At 55.7% G+C, this 18,628-nt stretch overlaps 9 protein-coding genes across 9 annotated transcripts; 6 read left to right on the forward strand and 3 right to left on the reverse strand.

Annotated features, from left to right (window-relative positions):
* Window positions 1-147: 147 nt before the first annotated feature.
* Window positions 148-1,032, reverse strand: SPSK_06521 (uncharacterized protein; the record flags this gene model as incomplete). Its single annotated transcript, XM_016733225.1, has 2 exons — window positions 148-658; window positions 728-1,032. The coding sequence occupies 2 exons, from the start codon at window positions 1,030-1,032 to the stop codon at window positions 148-150; spliced, it is 816 nt and encodes a 271-aa protein (XP_016592481.1).
* Window positions 1,033-2,258: 1,226 nt separating this feature from the next.
* SPSK_06677 (uncharacterized protein) lies at window positions 2,259-2,791 on the forward strand (the record flags this gene model as incomplete). The annotated part of the gene is made up of 2 exons (XM_016733378.1): window positions 2,259-2,302; window positions 2,362-2,791. 2 exons carry the CDS (start codon window positions 2,259-2,261, stop codon window positions 2,789-2,791), a joined length of 474 nt encoding a protein of 157 aa, XP_016592482.1.
* Window positions 2,792-3,633: 842 nt separating this feature from the next.
* On the forward strand, window positions 3,634-6,102 carry SPSK_05969 (c6 zinc finger domain containing protein; the record flags this gene model as incomplete). The annotated part of the gene is made up of 1 exon (XM_016732677.1): window positions 3,634-6,102. The coding sequence occupies one exon, from the start codon at window positions 3,634-3,636 to the stop codon at window positions 6,100-6,102; it is 2,469 nt and encodes an 822-aa protein (XP_016592483.1).
* Window positions 6,103-6,653: 551 nt separating this feature from the next.
* On the reverse strand, window positions 6,654-7,904 carry SPSK_06336 (endo-beta-1,6-glucanase; the record flags this gene model as incomplete). Its single annotated transcript, XM_016733042.1, has 1 exon — window positions 6,654-7,904. The coding sequence occupies one exon, from the start codon at window positions 7,902-7,904 to the stop codon at window positions 6,654-6,656; it is 1,251 nt and encodes a 416-aa protein (XP_016592484.1).
* A 2,644-nt stretch (window positions 7,905-10,548) lies between these two features.
* On the forward strand, window positions 10,549-11,421 carry SPSK_06527 (uncharacterized protein; the record flags this gene model as incomplete). Its single annotated transcript, XM_016733231.1, has 1 exon — window positions 10,549-11,421. The coding sequence occupies one exon, from the start codon at window positions 10,549-10,551 to the stop codon at window positions 11,419-11,421; it is 873 nt and encodes a 290-aa protein (XP_016592485.1).
* A 1,097-nt stretch (window positions 11,422-12,518) lies between these two features.
* On the forward strand, window positions 12,519-13,699 carry SPSK_06374 (N-acetylmuramic acid 6-phosphate etherase; the record flags this gene model as incomplete). Its single annotated transcript, XM_016733080.1, has 2 exons — window positions 12,519-13,223; window positions 13,301-13,699. 2 exons carry the CDS (start codon window positions 12,519-12,521, stop codon window positions 13,697-13,699), a joined length of 1,104 nt encoding a protein of 367 aa, XP_016592486.1.
* A 119-nt stretch (window positions 13,700-13,818) lies between these two features.
* Window positions 13,819-14,904, reverse strand: SPSK_06423 (uncharacterized protein; the record flags this gene model as incomplete). Its single annotated transcript, XM_016733129.1, has 1 exon — window positions 13,819-14,904. One exon carries the CDS (start codon window positions 14,902-14,904, stop codon window positions 13,819-13,821), a length of 1,086 nt encoding a protein of 361 aa, XP_016592487.1.
* Window positions 14,905-15,799: 895 nt separating this feature from the next.
* Window positions 15,800-17,318, forward strand: SPSK_06249 (MFS transporter; the record flags this gene model as incomplete). The annotated part of the gene is made up of 2 exons (XM_016732955.1): window positions 15,800-15,976; window positions 16,029-17,318. The coding sequence occupies 2 exons, from the start codon at window positions 15,800-15,802 to the stop codon at window positions 17,316-17,318; spliced, it is 1,467 nt and encodes a 488-aa protein (XP_016592488.1).
* A 923-nt stretch (window positions 17,319-18,241) lies between these two features.
* SPSK_06787 (uncharacterized protein) lies at window positions 18,242-18,523 on the forward strand (the record flags this gene model as incomplete). The annotated part of the gene is made up of 1 exon (XM_016733482.1): window positions 18,242-18,523. The coding sequence occupies one exon, from the start codon at window positions 18,242-18,244 to the stop codon at window positions 18,521-18,523; it is 282 nt and encodes a 93-aa protein (XP_016592489.1).
* Between the last annotated feature and the right edge of the window lie 105 nt (window positions 18,524-18,628).

Below are 18,628 nucleotides of genomic sequence, written 5' to 3' on the forward strand. Positions count from 1 at the left end.
CTTTGCACGATTCCACGTATGCGGATACCTTTTCAAAAAAGTGCTGAATATCGCTTAATACCACATTGTGTCATTTTATTTCTCCTGGCCTCTTTAACGAGTCTATGACTTCCATGAACCACTAGCTGAACAATATGCCGGGGACAATTACGCCGGCTTCCGATACATGACACCACCGCCCGCCTGGTGGCTCGGGACAATCATGGCATCGGCAACGACCACGTTCTCACGGCGGCTGGCCGCGAAGACAATGACCTCGGCAATGTCCTCGGGCGTCAGCGGCTCGACATTGGCATAGATGGCGTCGGCCTTGGCCTTGTCGCCGTAGTGGCGCACCACGGAAAAGTTGGTCTCGACCTGGCCCGGATCGATCTCGATGACGCGGATGCGTGTGCTCACCAGCTCCATGCGCAAACTCTCCGTAAAGGAGCGAATGGCGGCCTTGGTGGCGCAGTAGATGCCGCCGCCGGCGTACGGCTGGCGGCCGGCGGTGCTTCCAATGTTGATAATGTCGCCGTGGCCGCCGTCGGCGCGGGCCTGGAAGATAGGCAGGACGGCCTGGGTCATGTTGACGAGACCGGTGACATTGGTGTCCCACATCACGTTCATGTCCTCCTCGGCAATGGCCGGTGCGCGATCGAAACCTCGGGCGAGGCCGCTGCGGACGTACAGAGGTGAGCGATGAGCTGACTTAACGGCATATACTCAATGGGAGTGGGGGACCCACGCATTGTTGACGAGAACGTTGATGTCGCGGTATTCTTCTGGCAGCGACGGGACGAAGTTGCGAACAGCGGAAGGGTCACTGACATCGAGGACAACCGGCAGGACGTGGACGGTCTGATTCGCAAACTGCTTTTGAAGCTCGGCAGCCACCTCTTGCAAGACGTCGAGGCGACGCGCAGTCAAAACCAGGCGGATGGTGCTGCCCGAGCCGGCGACGCGGGCAAACTCAAAGGCGGTGCTGCGGCCGATGCCGGAGGACGCGCCGGTGATGACAATTGTCTTGCCGTTGATGCGTGCAGAGGCCATTGTCTGAGACTGTGCGTGCTCTGTTTCGGTGACGGGTCGGAATTGGTTGGTCAATGTAATCGTTAATTTGGGAGTAAGGTGAAAGTTCAACGGCCAAGGGAGGTTGTGGTATCAAGAAGCTAGAAGAACCAGCCAATCCCCGCACTGAGACGCATCCACCTTGCGTGACTCACTTGCTAGTCCGTCCATCCCAATGGCCGTCCCATGCTGTCCACTGGCCGGCGCCCAAAAGTGATTCCAATTCAGATGTCATCTCACCTCAGTAAAGCAGACCAGTATTTTCAACCAAAAGAGGGCCCAAAAAGTCCCGTCTTTGCTGAACGCGCCTGTCGTAACTGTAATCTTGTGCACCTCTAACCTTTGCCATCGCCATACTGGCAAATTCCCCACAAGCCTGTGCAACTTGGTTGGCTGAGGTGGGGCTTGGTTCCCCAACGTGCCTTTGCGTCAACACCCATGGGTACTTCAGTTTTCGACGTCGTCGGCTTAACCTGATTATTTTCATCGTCATATTTAGAAATTTATATTTTTGAGGCCTTATGTGGCGTATAGTACTATTAAATGTTTTCATTTCTTGTGGAAAATTGAGCCTCATTGAAAACTGCAGTACATTTCTGAAGCAAGTGCATGCAGTTTTCAATAATGTGTGCTGCCAGGAGCAAGTTTACATTCGCGATCATTATCAAAGGCATATGCGTGGTTGTGCAAGTTGGCCTCAGCTTGTCCATTTTAATTTCTGAAGGGAGTATATCCAATGATGACAAATAACTTTGTCTCACGAAAAGAATCAGCAATAGAAGACATCTGAACTTTCCTCCCTTTAGACAAGGTACGTCCCTGTCAAAATTCAATTAAAGTTCGGTTCAAGCTATCCTTGCTCGACATCTGCCGAAATGCAACTGCATCTAGAACGGCAATTCGGACGTTTATATTTCAACATTGCGGCTGGCCATACAGCCGGACAGTTCCGTTCCATTTTGACGGTGGATGCAATATGGAGACTTTTATCCGACCTTTTATTTTCCAGCTATCAAAGTCGGGGTAAGTCGCTTGGGTGCCAATATACCAAAATAACGCAAAGGCCATGGGGACGATAGACAGCGACATAGATACAAAAGGACAGTTGTGCCCATACTTGGCATTCCGTCGTCCGTTGATTCTTTCCCTAGATCAAGTCCAGACTCTTTGTATCTCGCCAAAGAAACAGAAAAAAAAAGCTCGCCATAATGCTCATCCAATCTATTGTCACCATGGCCGCTCTGGCTGTTGGGTAGGTTTTCATCGCCAGGAATTGACTTACTGCCCCAAGGAGCACTGCTAACAAACCAGCATCAACGCCGCCGCCCTCCCCGCCTCACCTGCGGCCGCCGGCAAGACCTTCAAGTTCCAGATTGTCGACCCCAAGAAGGGCAAGTGGTTCCTGGCCGATGCCACAGGCGCGGGTACCCAGGACCAGACCAAAGCCCTCGATTGCCAGCTTGCCGGCACCGCCAACGACGTCTTGACGTGTGGTGGCAAGGCCTTTGACAAGTACCCCAACTTTGGAGACATGTTCCAGATGGAGGCATCGCAGCCTGTGGCCAGCGGGTCGACGGGCTGGTCGATTGACAGCGACAACAAGGTGCACTGGAACGCCAAGCCGAAGATCAACTTTGACATTGGCCTTGGGTCGGAGACAAACCTCTGGGCAGAGACGTGCCCGGACGCACATGGCCACTGGACGGGCGAGCGTGGTTATGCAGTGGCAGTGTGGGTGTAAAGATATGGCTGCGCCTGTTTAGCAAATAGACAGTGAGTAGGATATATTATTTGTTACCGCATTTCGTAATTGCCATCGTCGACGAAAGGTGGCGCCAGTGGGATCAAATGATGTTCACGCTTCGCATTATTCGTGTCGTTGTTATCCCCTCATCAGCTGTTGCCAATATCGATGGTGATTGTTGTTGATTGTCGTGAGAGGAGAAAAGAGAAAACAGCCCCCCCCCCCCAAAAAAACCCCCAAAAAACTGGAAGTAACTGGAAGAAACTTCTCTCCTTTCTTTGGGACTTTCTGCAGGATCATTTTAAGAAATGGAAGGAGGAACCAATACTTTCTGCTCAAAAATCGCAGTTGCGACTCACAGTCCTGCGCGAGCCGTCGAAAACTGCGGGCATGACTGTCCGTACTGCATCAAACGGCAAGAGCGACCAGCGGTGGCAAACCATAGTAGAAGTGGCCAATGGGACAATATGGTCGAGAACATAAAAACCATTTTGTAAATCCGAAGAAGAAATAGAAAGAGCTATGCGGTGTTGCCACGTGCCTGCCATCGCAAGTCATGTTAACACTCAACGCAGTCTTGAATGACCCACTTTTACCACTGCCGCCCGCTAGCGAACTGTCACTGGTCGCCACAATGCTAACCGTGCTAATTCAATTAATTGGTCGTTCTTTCCTTCTTTCTCACACCCAACCCTCCTCCTCATTCTCTCGTCACCAAATACTTGGGACGGCAGTCACGACGGCCATGTGACCGAATACAAAATCCAGAGGTCGCCAATTGCAGAGACAAAAACGCACTTTCATCCAACAACCATTCGCTGTGCGCACCACCGCCGCAGATGGCAGACACTGGCCGCGGTCCACGATCTGCGCGATCGGTCTCGTCGCGGTCGGCTGCGGCGCGGACAGCAGCCGGGGGATCACCACGATCGTCGCGCATCCCGTCGTGCGAGCCGTGTCGAGTGTCCAAGCTGGCCTGTGACCACGGCCGCCCTGTGTGCGCTCGCTGCTCGCGCAAAGGCGTCCCGGGACAGTGTGTGTACCGCAAAGACCCGTTCAAGAGAGTCAATAATAGCAGCAATGCGCGCAGGAGCAGCGCAACGCAGCCGCAGTCGCAGTCGCATCCCGAGCCACAGATTCGGTCGCATGTGTCGCCGGCGGGTGATTATGACCGCTTGGCAGCTCTTCCGGAACTGCCTGCGTTGGCAGACGGGCAACCGCCATTGCAGTTGACGCTGTACCCCAACCCAGGGTTCCAAGGTTCCTCGTCCCTCAACACCATTCTGGACACAGTGGAACACGGCGCGGCGAGCTACGAGGACGAGAACGAAGACGGCGACGACAATGAGAACGAAGACCAAAGCATCAACGCAAATACCAATGGGGAGGACAGCAGTGTCGCGCAACTTGGCACAGACACAGCAGCACCAAATCATGCCGCAGGACTTGGCAGCGGACACGATCCAATGGACGGCAGCCACGGAACCGACGGACCATCGCCCTTGCAAGGCACGATGCTGGTCATGAGCGGTGCGGCCATGATTGAAGAGGGTGCGCAGGTCTTGGAGCTCCTCGCGCGCCTCTTCACGCAGCGCATCTTGCAGCAGCTGTTTGCGGAGTGGATGGGCAAAGGCCTCGAGGTGCATCTCGGGTCGCTGTTGGTGCGTCCGTTTCTGGATAGTTTTGGCCGCGTTCTGGACACACCGTCGCTCCTCTCGCGCCGTCTCTTTCATGCCACGAAAGTCCCGACCGACGTGGACGGTTCGGCGTCTCTCAACGACTTTGCCGACAAGTACACCGGCCGCAACCTTCGCTGGGAGACGGTGGGCCTGGTTCTGGCACTCGCAGGCAACGCCGTGAGCAAGCTACGGGCGCCGCATGCTGTGCTGTACCGCACCGAACAGGAACGCCACGCCCTCGGCCGGCAGCTGCTGCACGCCAGCAACACGTGCGCGACATTTTGCGAGTCGCTGGACATCTTGAACGATGTGCAGATCATCTTTCTGTACGAGAGCTTCTTGCTCCACTCGGTATACTTTGGACATCAGAGTTTCCGCGTCTGGGGCCGGCTCAACACAGCCATCAACGCCTTGTTCGGCCGCGGCATCCACCAAAGGCTGGAGCGAGATGCACGGGAACGGGACGGCGGGAGCGGCCACGGCCTGCCATTCTTTTTGGTGGAACTGCGCAAGCACGTATTTGCCCTGCTGTACAGCTCGGACATCAACTTTTCCGTCTTTCTAGGGCGACCACCGCGCATCAGCAAGCGGCACTGCGTCATCCACATGCCCTTGGACGTCAACCCGGAAGCCTACCAACTCGCTGGAGACGCTCTGGAGGACCACTTGCGGCAGCTCGACGAAGCCGGTTGGAACACGCTCGGCCAGATCCGCACGCACGCCGTCATCCGCTGGTCTATGATTACCTCGCAGATCCGCGAGGAGGCTCTGGAGGCAATTATCGGCGGACACGGCAGCAACGAGCTTCCCGAACGGCTTGCTCTCACCGCATTGCGCACCAAGATTGCCGATGCCTGGCGTGCCCTCCCGTCGTACTTGGCCGTGCCCGCGTGCGAGGTCTGGCGCGCCCGGCGACCCGGCCAGCAAACCGACACGCTGTACCTGATTCGCCTCTACTACCTTCAAACGCTCTTTTTGATCGAGTGGACCGCCTCGGTCCACGGCACCGCCAACTTGGACGCGCTCTTTGGTGTGGCCAGCGACTTGTTGGCCTGGGTCAACGAGGCCATTATCATGCGTGAGCGGCTCAACCGCCTGGGCCTGAACACGCTGGCCTGGCGTGTCTCGGCGTTTGGGCTGCCGGCCGCGGGCGCGCTGGCCAAGTGCCTGCTGGCCAGTGCGTCGACCACGGGAACGTGGACCGCGTCCAGCGGGGCCACGTTCACCAAGGCCATCCGCGACTTGTCGGTCCTGATTGCGCACATGGACTACCTCTACGACTCCAGCGACGGCAACGACAAGCTCTTCATCCGCGCCAAAGGCATTCTTATTCGCGTCCTCGAGTCCACACTGTCGCCGCGCCGACGCGGCCATACGCAAACGCCCACGGCGGCGACAGCGGGCGCCGAGCCACAGTTGGCACAAAACACGTCCGCGAGCAGTGTCCCCATCTTTACGCCGCCGCCATCCAACGGCAATGGAAATGGGCTCAACAACAACACCGACGCATTTGACCAGGACCAGTGGGAATTCCGACCCGAGCTGTGGATTGGTCTGCCCGGCCCTAATTCGACCGAAGTCAATCACCTGGACTTTATGAGTGACTTTACCCACTTCTTAGACGGATAACACGCGACCCTGTACGATGCGGGCACCTGGAAGAGACGGGTGGTGTGGGCAGAGGAGAGTCATGGGATATCGGCGTTCGGGGTAAGACATCGGAGTCAAGCGCTAAGTGGGATTTCGGAGTAAAGGTACTGTCGGCCACAACACTTTCTCGTTTTGCAGGCTCACGTGCATGAAACGGTCTCAATTATTGACGAAGACCTTAGAATGTCAATTAATTGAATATTCCTCTTTAATAGAAATCTATTATTATGAATTTCATTCGTCTCGTGTTTATGTTCCAACGACGCGACGGTTGGTTTTACGACCACTTGTGGGCGTCCTTCAGCTTCTTCCCCGAACAAATAGCTGCCCAATACGGTTGCACGTGATTAATAATGTAAGACAAACTTGTAATCATGTAAGAATGTATTGTTCGTGTATGTACAGACATTGTTTGTATATGTCAAAGTAATAAATATGCAAAGAAGAAAATCTCATTCATCCTCCTCTACCGGGCCACAGGTGGTGTCGAATAATTTCGTTTCACCCGAGTCTCGGTGGCCATATCTCACTTAACAAGCAGCGCCGCGGTCGACCGACCCCGGGTCCTTGGGAATGACACCGGCGGCGACGGCGTCCTTGTAGCTCCAGCGGTAGTCGCCGAGCTCCGTCTTCCAGCTCCAGAAGAACCAGCCGAGGTTGTGCTGCTCGTAGGAGGTGACCTGGGCGGCGAACCACTTGGTGTAAAAGTCGGTGTTGGTGCTGGGCGTCCAGTCGGCGTTCCACTGGACGTTGTCGGGGGGACTGAGGGAGAACTCGCCGACGATGCCGGGGCTGTCGGACTGGCTGTTGTCGTTGCACGAGGCCTGGAGGTAGGCGGACTTGTCGACGGCGACCGACGACCACTTGAGGTAGCGGTGATCGTCGTAGGCGACGTACCAGCCGTTCATGGACTCGGTGGGGTTGCCGCTGCCCCAGTCGTTGTTCATGACGGCAAGGTGGACCTGGGCGTTGCCGTGGACGCCGAGCGCGTCCTCCTTGGTGTGGACGCGGTCCCAGGCGTTCTTGTAGTAGGAGTTGCGCATGCTGCTGGTCTGGTCGTTTTGCGTCTGCAACGGCTCGTTGACAAGCTCAATCATGCCGACGTTGCGGTACTCGTTGACGGTGTGGACCTGCTCGACGAGGTACTCGAGGAACTGGAGGGCGCGCTCGTACTGGTAGTCGACGTAGAAGCCCGGCGTCGGCGAAAACTGGCCCGTGTCGGCGTTCTGGGCGACCTGCGCGCCGGGCGCGCCGTGCAGGTCCAGAACAATGTAGAACCCGCGGTCGCTGGCCCAGCCGACAATGTTCTGGAGGTACGACAGCGCGCCCTGGGGGAAGTGCTCCGAGTCCGCGTAGACGAGCGACTCGTCGAGCCAGTAGCCAAGCGGGATGCGCACCGCGTTGAGGCCGTAGCTCTGCATCTCGTTGAAGTCGTCCTCGGTGATCCACGAGCCCCAGTGGTTTTGGAAGGCGGCGTTGGCGGCGGCCTGGCCCAGGTGCGAGACGCAGTCAAACTCCGAGTTCTGGCCGCTGCAGCCCATGCTCGACCAGGTGTTGCTGGCCATCCAGGGCTCGAGGACAAACTGCGAGCCCAGGTTCACACCGCGCAGGGGCGCGCCGTTCGTGGTCAGCCAGCGGCCCTCGACTGACCGGGTCGTTGTCTTGTTGAAGAGGTTGGTCCCATCACGGGCCTCCATGCGGTGGACATTGTCCTGGGGCAACCAGGCTTTTGCCACGCCCAGGAGGGACGCGACTGCCAGAGTCGAGAGGGTGTTCACCATGGTGTCTCTGGCGAGAAGAACAGAAGAAAATACCAACGATGAAGAAAGGAAGGAAACAGGAGTGGTGACCGATAACACAATCAGACAAATCAAGGGACGCTTGTGTCTGCCACTGTTTTATACTATGATCGTCCGCTGTCGAGCATCCCGTATGTCCTATATTCCGCTGGACACTGGATGCAAATCAATCGAGGCTGCGATCGTCGCATGTTCACGATGTCGACACCAGGTAAAAAAACCGAGTTAAAAATGCAGATCTTCTCGTCAATCGGTAAAACGACCGGACGTGGTCGACGGTCCATGCTTGGACGATTGGTGGGCATGGGTGCTCTTCGCCCTAAACTGGACGCTCGGCGTTATTAACCTCAAAATGCGAGGAAGTCAGAGGACGGGCCGAAAGTATGAAACACAAAAGACCGCCCGTGACAGGGCCACGACTGGGTCACGACAGGACCACGACAGAGACACGGCGTTGAAATGTGCCGAGGCCGATGCCGTGGAGAGTACATGTAGGTCAATGCAATGGCGGCACACTCGGAAGCGATTTAGACTTTCGATCCAACCATGAACGATCGTCGGTCAGATAAACGCTGTGCGCAGGGTGAATGGCCAAGAGCGACGGGTAAACAGTATGGGGTCACGATGTGGGATCGATTTGGGACGAAGAAAGCTAACGTCGTAGCGCGTGTCGATCATGGCTGGAGTGGTAAGGTTATCGGGCAGACCGGATCACACATACCTCTTTGAGCTAGATGGCGGGGGGTGGTGCGGAAGGGGATATGAGTGGGCTGCATTGGTTGCATTGGCTGCATGACACAGGAGCTCTACGATAATGGCTTGTGGGCTGTGAGCAAAATCCACATGAGTAAATGAGAGAACAACTGAGGATGACTTGGGAGGATGAGAATGTTAAAGACCATTCAAGAAGAGAGGACAAAAAATGAACAATGGTGGCGGTACGTAAGCTGGAGAGCCAAGAACGGTTGAAACTCTCCACGTGGAGCTATCCTAAGGAGCTGCTGGATCGAGGATAGGACACAAAAGGAGTGGACCCTTGCTAGGGGCTGTGCTGCCTGGCAGGGTTGGATGTTGGTGTTGGGCAGCGTGGCAGCCTAGAAGGACGGGATGGCAACGGCTTTGTTCCAGTTGTTGCCACAGACCAGCCACACTTCTCAGGGGCAACACAAACATCTGTGAGTTTATTTTTACAAAACCCCGCCACATCATTTCAACGGCAACAACGGCTCATCCCGTAAATCCTCATCCCGTATCGACTGTCCATTGACATTGAGTCATGACGACCAAGAAATGTCCCCATTCAAAAATATGGATCTGGATGGATGGATGCACGAAGCATGCAAGAGTGGTAGTGGTAGGGCCCAGAATTGACCACCTGGCCGTTGTGTACTGGGAGTAATTGCAACTTTGAGTAGGGTTGCAAGTCAGGAAGCGAGCTTGCTCTACTTTTTACACTTACACAAAACAAACTGCCCCGCAACGATACACTTCTAGGACATGCCTAGAAGGGAAGCATATTCTTAATCCCAGATGGGAGGTTAATTATTCATCTCAAGTGCAGTGTGCCGGTCGTGGGGGTTGCTGTGGCTGAAGAAACGCGGATTGGCGGAGATAAACGGTTGTCCACAAAGGTTGTCCGCAGCACAGCCTTTTTGCGCATATTTCGCTCTTGAAGCTTCTTTGGGACATGGAGTATGGGACATTGCACGTCATGCACGTCCGTTGCTTACTGATAAACAGCCAGTCAAGAGATGCAATAAAAGGAGGCAAGGTTGCAGTCGAGGTGGTGGGTGTACGTCGTACCAGAGTTAGAAAAACAAACAAGTTCATAAAAAGAAAATAAAAAAGCAACCATTAAATAATCTGACCGACAATAATTGAGATTAAATAAAAAATAGCGCAAGGCAGGATCTAGAACGAATGATTGCGGAAATAAATAGCACGATTGTGATGCTGACAGGGCATCGAACCCATATTCAGCTAGTACGTAGAATCCTGACACGTACGAATAAACACGGGCCATCTCAACGCGTCTAATCCTAGAGAGACCTCCCACTACTGTGACCAATGCGACGATAAAGCAAATCCATGTGGATGCATCTTTCATCGTCACGTTGATATAGGCCTTACGTCGAACCTCAAAGACGCATGGTCTCGCCGGCGATGCCGAGAAAACACAAATTGGTGACCGACGGTGCAAGGACCAAACAACGACAGAGTGAGGAAAACTGACGACAGACACAACGTGGACGGAGATTTGGTGTCGACTCAGTGATGCCGGCTTGCCGACTCTAGTATGGGGACACGTTTTGACAAGGTAGCCCGACGACGGATCGAGTAACGCGGGACATCTGTGAGCTGAGAAATTATAGCATCGTAGAGGATTTCTCTGCCGTCCGTGGACAACGGAATCTGTCGTCTGTAATCAGTCTGACTGCCTCTTATCTGTAAATTACGTGGGATATTGTTGTCGGCTGTGATCCGTAGCTCTTTTGTATAAATCTGTAGGTTCTCCGTCCATATACAGATGCCCCTATTCTTATCTCATAGAATATCCTCAGAATCAACAAGATCTCACTCCACATCTCATCTCACAGACCACTTGGCCCCGACACCACTCTCCACAATGATCAGAGCACTTACTGCCCTCTCCCTGGCCGGTGCGTCGCTGGCTGCCAGTGTCCTTGCCACGGTTCCTGCCGGCGTCCCTGCGGGCTCCCATTCGCGCCCCAAGAGTCTGCCCTTCCCAGACATTGCAGCCATTACGGCCAACACGACGCTGCCCAAGCACAGCCATGTCGGCCTGCAGCGGGACCGGCCCAAAGGCACCACCGCCTCCTCGTCGCGCCTGGGCCGCCGCGACGACTATTGCAAGACGCATGCCTGCGTGGGGTCGCCCACGCTGACCTGGGGAGACGCCGACAACGGCGGCAAGGGCATCCACATTACCAACGCGGGCAGCGACTGGCGCGGCTTCTACATCTTCCAAAACTGCTGCGACCTGGTGCCGTACAAGTACATTTGGATCGCCGCCGGCGAGACGCAGTTTGTGACGCTGCCCGGCGACTTCCAGGGCCGCATCCAGCGCGGCGTCGACAGCACCATGCTCAGCGGCCAGAGCAACCTGTTGGGCACCTGGTTCGAGTTCAGCTGGGACGCCAACGGCGCGGGCTGGGCCGACATCTCGCTGATCCGCGGCTGCGACGGTGCCGCCCTCATCTGGGACACGGACAACGGCAACGAGTGGATGGGCTTCACGCAGTGGATCCTGGACGGCGCGCCCACGGGCGCCTACGACATGAAGAACGACGGCCAGTGGGTCCTGGCCGCGTCCGAGGCGCTGGGCAACCCGGCCGACGTCAACACCCTGGTGCGCGACTGGTACATCCAGCAGGTCGGCACCGACCGCGTCTATGTCGACGACTGGCACGGCAACGGCGCCGTCATGGAGTCTCCCACCGGCCGCATCTCCTCGTACTGGCCCGAGGGCCGTGCTTAAGTTGTTGTCGACCTGCTTACGACGTTCACTGTCGTCGATGAGGGCTGGTTGGGAACATAGCCGACGGACGTAGCGAAGACATTGTATAGCCGTTTTTGGATTGGTGCTCATACTCTCTGCGTCTGGTTTGTTCCTCACGACAAAAAAATTGATACGGCAATTAATAAAGTGCCTTCCGTTATTCAAGCCTAATTAGTCAACCAGGACAGAAAATTAATTGGAAAATTTTGTCGGATGTAAACCCGACCTTTTCGGTTTACTAACGAGTTTATGTAGAATTTTGACTTATTTTTGCTCAATTTTTAAATAAAGAAATTTCACCAAAATTGGTGGAGAGTATCAATCTTTTTGTCACGAGAGAGGGCAGGTATCAGCGGGAGAGCTCTGACTAGAAAATGCTGTCCCACCACATCAACTTAAGGCTTACTGCTTTAACCTTTCTCATCACATTCACGGCTTGTCACACAAAATGACTGCCGCAAACGAGCGCGCTTGTTACGGATAAAAGACACGATTAGTAATTCGTACCGTTACTTTAATTGACGAGTGATGGTACCGGTAGTCTGGACCAGCTCGTGTTCTCGTATTCTCGCGTGGTGTGGAGAGTCATGAGATCGAATTGTTTGGGATGCGCAGGTGATATCGGAGTGGCCCTCGGAGTGGCCATCGGAGTGATTTCTCAAGATCGGAGTGAGTCGTTAAAGCGGACCCACACATGCCAATGTCGGAGTAAACTAAGTTCAACTTCTCTGTTCACTCCGCTCGGCAGTCTCCACCATCGGAGGTAAAACTAAAAAGGGAGAAGAAAGGTTTGGTGCGGCAAGCTTGGGCTTTACGAATACTCCGTCCACTGTTCATAGGTACATTGAATTTGGCCGCCATGATTCTGTCCCGCTGTTATGTAAGACCGCGTGCGGTGTGAAATATCGCGTCTCACTTGCATCATAATTTTCGAGGAAAATCTGACTTGTTTATATCGACATTTTTTTTCGTTTGACATTATCTCATCTGGTTGTTTCTTTTGGCGTTTCTGTTTTCGTTATTGCATGTTCGACGGCAACGTTTTCCTACAACTCCCTCCCGCGACAACCTCCACAATGACCTCCGATTCGCTGGCGTCGCTGGCGGACCTACAAACAGAGCAGCGCAACGCAAAAACTGCACAGATCGATACCGTCTCCACGCTGGAACTATGCCGTGCGTTTGTCTCTTCTGCACGGACTCGGTCTTTGAACGAACAGGTACTAACCCCCGCAGAAATAATCAACGACCAGGACCAGGGCGTGGCGGCCGCCGTCAAGCTGTGCCTCCCTGAGATTGCGCGGGCAATTGATCTCGTCGTGCCGCGCATCGCCACCGGCGGGCGTGTTGTCTACATTGGCGCCGGCACGAGCGGCCGCTTGGGCGTTCTGGACGCCTCGGAGATCCCGCCGACGTTTTCCGCGCCACCCTCGCAGTTTGTTGGCCTGATTGCCGGCGGCGACGGCGCGCTGCGGACGGCCGTCGAGGGCGCCGAGGACTCGGAGACGCTGGCGGCCGAGGAGATTGCGGCGCGCCTGGAAAGCCAGCCGCTGGGCCGCAACGACGTCGTCATTGGCATTGCCTCGTCCGGGCGCACACCGTACGTGTTGGGCGGCCTGCGGTACGCCAAGTCGGTGGGTGCGGCCACCGTGGGGCTGGCGTGCGTGCAGCCGAGCCAGATGCGGGAGACGGGCCTGTGCGACGTGCTCATTGAGTGCGTGACGGGGCCGGAGGTGTTGACGGGCAGCACACGGCTCAAGGCCGGGACGGCAACAAAAATGGTAGGCCAGAGCATACGCATCGATACTCCATCGCATATTGTTTATTGTTTCCGAAGTCGCACGCCACTAACCAACAGATCCTCAACATGATCTCGACGGGATCCCAAGTCCGGACAGGAAAGACGTTTGGCAACCTGGTACGTCGCCGTCCATGCCGCTGGCTGCTCTCTCCGAATGTGTGGGAACCACCGCTAACCGTGCAGATGATCGACTTGCAAATGTCCAACGAGAAGCTGCGGGACCGGGCACGCCGTGTTCTGCGCACGGTCGTGTCACCGGCCGGCATCCTCGCCGCACACAGGGTCGACGAAGACGCCGAAGTTGACAGCCTTTTGGCGGGCTGCGACGGCAGCGTCAAACTGAGCATCCTCGTGGCCATGTCTGGCCTGTCACCGGACCAAGCGCGTTTGGTGCTGCAAAAAAGCGGCGGCATGCTGAGCAAGGCGCTGCGGAGTGTTGACCACCAAAAGATCTAGCGAGCATTGGAGCGGGATAGACTGAGAATAGAGTCAAGCATTGCATTGTTGTACAATACACAGTATCTTAGGTTCCATATAGAGTGACATGATTCATTTATTCATTATCGTATTGTCTATTATACACGATGGCGCTGACTTGCCAGAAACCGAGCACCCTCTAGGGCTGGCGACTGGACCTGCGTTGTCCATTGGAACTGGACGTTTCGTCTTGCCAGCTCGTTTCGTACCATGTTGCTGTAGGTTTTGTGGCACAAGAGTCCACCCGCCATGATAAGGGCTGTCTCTGTCGTGTTTGTATCCAAGTTTTGCACACGTAGTAATTCCTCTACCAAGTCAGCCAAACTGGCTGCGCCCTGCTCGAGGATCCGTCGTGCCTGGTCATCTGTGTCGGCGAGCGACAAGACGATGCGTGCCGCTTGTGCAATCGTTTTCGTTGGAGAGGATGAGGTGTTTGCTGAAGGTGGCGTGGATGCCAACGGCGTAGGCGTCAATATACACGACAGGAGGTCTCTCGGTTGGAATTCCGTGCCTTTCACTCGCTGTTGTTCTCGAAAATAGTCAAAGACAGCTTGACTTAATGCGGGTATACTTTTGTCGTCACTCCCATCCTTGGTCCACGCATCACTGGTTCGTAGAGCCACACGCAAAGCATCACGGCCAATGGAGAAACCGGCCCCGTCGTCACCGAGCAGTGGACCCCAGCCGCCGACTCGTCCAGTACGTGCAAGCACTGTGTCGTCATCGTCGGTCTCGCTCTCCTTCCGTCCATAGCTCATGGCCACCGAGCCCGTCCCCGCCACGAGGACGACGGCCGACGGCGCGTGCCACTGCGTCGCGTTGACGGCGAGAAGGTCAATGTCGGCCGTGATGCGCAGACGAGGGCCCAACGGTAGCTTGAGGAGCTGCACCATGGCTGCATCCAGGACCGGCGCAAGTGATGGCCGGTCATAGCCCGCAATTCCTATCCATGCTGAGGTGATCTGTACGCCGGCGAGTGTTTCTGCCCGTGTCGGCACGTGGGACAACGCGTCGTTCATGGCTTCCGTGATCACAGCCACTGCAGCGTCCACGCCGATGGTTGACGGATTGCACGGCCCGGCTTCGCCCACGACAGTTGTGCCCTCCGAGTTGATCAAGACGGCCGTGCATTTGGACCCGCCGCCGTCGACACAGAGGACGTACTGGGGAGACTCGGATACCATGGTAGTAGAAGAGTGTTGCTTTTGCGTCTTGTATAGATGGTGAACAAAATTTGGAAACAAAGCCGATACCAACCTGGATGAGTCGGCCACGACCGTAGTTAAGTTGCCGTTTATGGATGTACAGCCACACAATCCAGCGTCGTGGTACGTGGGAGATAACAGTGGACCCTAGCTCGCTTCACCGGGCTGCATGTGCATATCGCAGTGTGCCATGCACTTAATACTTGTGGAACTACCGGCAGTCCACCGAATTAAGATTATTCGTGCCGCAGGAACCCGCAGAAGCCGGAACCAGAAAACTTCGGGGAAAGCTGACAATAGGAGAGCCGGGGATTGGAGCGAGGGACCAAACCAGGGAGGTGGAGAGAGAGGATGAGGAGACGGCCTGGAGAAGAGAGTAATCTTAGGTAACGAGAATGGAGAGAGTGTGGGGAGGAACCCTGGAGAGATACAGAATGTGTGAATGCCGGCAAGGAGACAACCGCCAGAAACTGCCAAAAACGTGCAGAGCTGCCCAAACGAGTTGGCGGAGATATTAAAAAACGACTAATCATCGGAGAGAGTCTCGGAGTGGATTGCCGGTCCCCACTCCGAAGCGCTATCAACGACAAAGTGCGGAGTAGTGTGACACCTTGGCAGGGAGACAATGAGGCTTTTGCGATAACCATCCCATGTTCTGGGGGACGACGTTCCTATAATGACCCATGCTTTTTCGCGACTCCGCGTCTTTGGACCCGTATCAGGCGACATGCACTGAATATTTACTTATATATGATGTGGTAACCGTCGCCGCCGATCTTTGTTTTCGTCTCACCCTCTTTCATCTCCACAGAAGAAACCCGGAGCCTCGTTTGAACTTGCCTCTTTCCCTATTTTCTTCCACATACACACCACGATGGACAAGAATACACACGTCGACCCTGTGGTCGACCCTACCGTCGAACCCGCAGCCGAAGTGCAGCCATCAAACGACGACGAATGGAGCCCGCACGCCTCGAAGCTGGTGCGCTTCTACGCGCATCCGTGGACGCAGATTATCCTCGTCAGCTTCATCTTCTTTTGCTTGCCAGGAGTACGTCTACTCGAATGCACCCTCGTCTTCTTGACCCCCTACTGACCAGCAGATGTACAATGCGTTGAGCGGCCTTGGTGGCTCCGGCCAGGTCGACTCGACCGTCGCGGCCAACGCCACGGTGGCTCTGCTCGCCGCCACTGCCGGCACCGCGCTCTTTATCGTCGGCCCCATCTTCTCGTACGTCGGCCCGCGGCTGTGCTTCATGATTGGCGGCTGGACGTACGCGCTGTACAGCGGCTCGCTGCTGGCGTACAACCACCACAAGAACGGCGCGTTTGTGATTGCATCAGGCGCCATCCTGGGCATCGGCGCGTCCTTTATCTGGATTGTGCAGGGCGCCATCATGACCAGCTACGTGCCCGAGGGCCAAAAGGGGCGGTCCATTGCCGTATTCTGGATCATTTTCAACCTGGGCGGCGGCGTCGGCTCGCTGGCGTCCTTTGGCCTTAACTTCCACTCCAAGAGCGGCACCGTCACCGACTCGACCTACATTGCCCTCATGGTCATCATGCTGTTCGGGTGGCTGCTCGGCGTCTTCATCTGCAGCCCGCGCCGCATCCGCTTGGCCCAGCTGCACGCCGCCCTCGAGACCGAGCGCCGCACCCTGCGCGGCACCGTGGACATTGCCGTGCGCACGATGCTGAGCTGGCGCGTCGCCGCCATGCTGCCCCTCTTCTTCTGCGCCAACGTCTTTTACTCGTACCAGCAGAACAACGTCAACGGCTACACCTTCAACATCCGCACCCGCTCGCTCAACTCCGCCCTCTACTGGATGGCCCAGATGATTGGCGGCCTCGTCATGGGCTGGATCCTCGACATGCCCGGCCTGCACATCGCTCGCCCGACGCGCGCCCGCATCGGCTGGGCCGTCCTGTTCGTCACCGGCATGGTCATCTGGGGCGGCGGCCTGGCCTTCCAGCGCTGGGCCGAGGCGCGCCTGGCCGCGGGCCACAAGCAGGACATTGACTACACCGAGGGCGCCCTCGCCACCGGCCCCATTTTCCTATACATTTTCTACGGCGCCTACGATGCCCTCTGGCAGAGCTTTTGCTACTGGCTCATCGGCACCGAGTCCAACAGCGCCGGCCGCGCCGCGGTGCTCGTCGGCGCCTACAAGACTTTCCAGTCCACCGGCGGCGCCATGGCCTGGCGCATCAACGCCCTCGGCAAGTCCGGCATGACCCAGTTCATCATGGACTGGAGCCTCTGCATGGGCAGCCTGGCCATTGCGCTGCCCACCGTCTGGACAGTGACGGCCCACACGACGCTGGAGCAGGAGGCCGGGTTCCTGCCGAGCGACACGAAGGAGGTGCCCCACGAGGCCCATGACGATAACTAACAAGTGGAGGTGACTGTGGCTGTGATATGGGACCGGGAATGTAAACGTTTTAGGTGTCTGGGGGACCCGTAATAAATACCTTGACTGTTCTCAACACGTTACTTTGCATTCGTACGAACGCAGCAGCATGCCGTTTTTTATCTTCCTCTTTATACTAACTAGCTTAAGCATTAAGATGTTGTCATCGTACCTCTATTTTGCCATGCAGTTCCAAGTCTTGCCGCTGTCGGGTGTCGACATGATGCCGTTAGTTTCTTCGACAGTTTGCAGTTATGGTCGGTGCAGGCACGTCCCTCTAAAGGCGCAACACGACCCACCCATTGAGTCGCTGGGCTTGATATTGTCGTTGACATAGATATCTTGGTCCCATTTCTACGTGTCGTGGGCGTGGGCAAGGCAGGCCACATTGAGGTTTTCGATGCTATGGAGAAATGGTCGCAAAAGAAGACCAGACACTGGAAGGCACTTCTCGTCTGATGTATCCATCCCCTCACAAACACGGCGACCACTTCATGTAAAAGTGGTGGTAGGCGGGCAGCAAGCAATGCAGACCCCGACTTTTGCATATCGTCGCCGGCCATGGCCCGCACGGCGACAACCAGCTGTTCAGGAAGGAAGTAGGCCTTGTCAGGGGTTTGACTGTTGCCGACGGACCCACTAATCAGTGGTGTATTGACATGGCCCAATTGGGCAATATTTATCGGCATCTCCCGACCCGCCGGAATCTAGAATCCACCCGTCATCGCTCTTTCGTCCTTCTCTTTGCGTCCTGAGTTCAGACCACTCGTCATCGCATCAATCCTCCACATATTGACCTGCATGGCTGGGATTCGTCACTTGTCGATAGAATGCCATTCCTACCGGGGCCGAATAGCATCAACAACACGATTCCACACTTCCGGCTGCTTCAGAAACAAATTACAATGTCGACGCACAATTTACTCATGGAGTTCCCATTTTTCGACATCAACGGCACAGGCAGCAGATTTGGTGATTTCCTCACTCTCCAACACCGCACTACCGACCCGGATGCCGTCCACCGCCTAATTTTCAGAGGCACTGCCGCCGGATGGCACCAAGAAGTGGATGCCACTGAGGTGCAAGCGACACGGCTCTGCAAAGTGCCCACCAATTTACCGACATGTTTTGAGACAGAGTATGTGGCGCCTTTGCGAATGCCCTTTAGTTTCAGCTCATGCACCTAGCCGTGCTGCCGCTCCACTCATACGTCTTTGATGCGGATGCAGCTCTGCAGGGATGTCTGCGGGGTGTTTACAAGGCAGAGACACAGAGAACGTCGCGCGCTGTCA

Source organism: Sporothrix schenckii (assembly GCF_000961545.1).
Source record: "Sporothrix schenckii 1099-18 chromosome Unknown Cont38, whole genome shotgun sequence".
In the NCBI taxonomy this organism is placed as follows: domain Eukaryota; kingdom Fungi; phylum Ascomycota; class Sordariomycetes; order Ophiostomatales; family Ophiostomataceae; genus Sporothrix; species Sporothrix schenckii.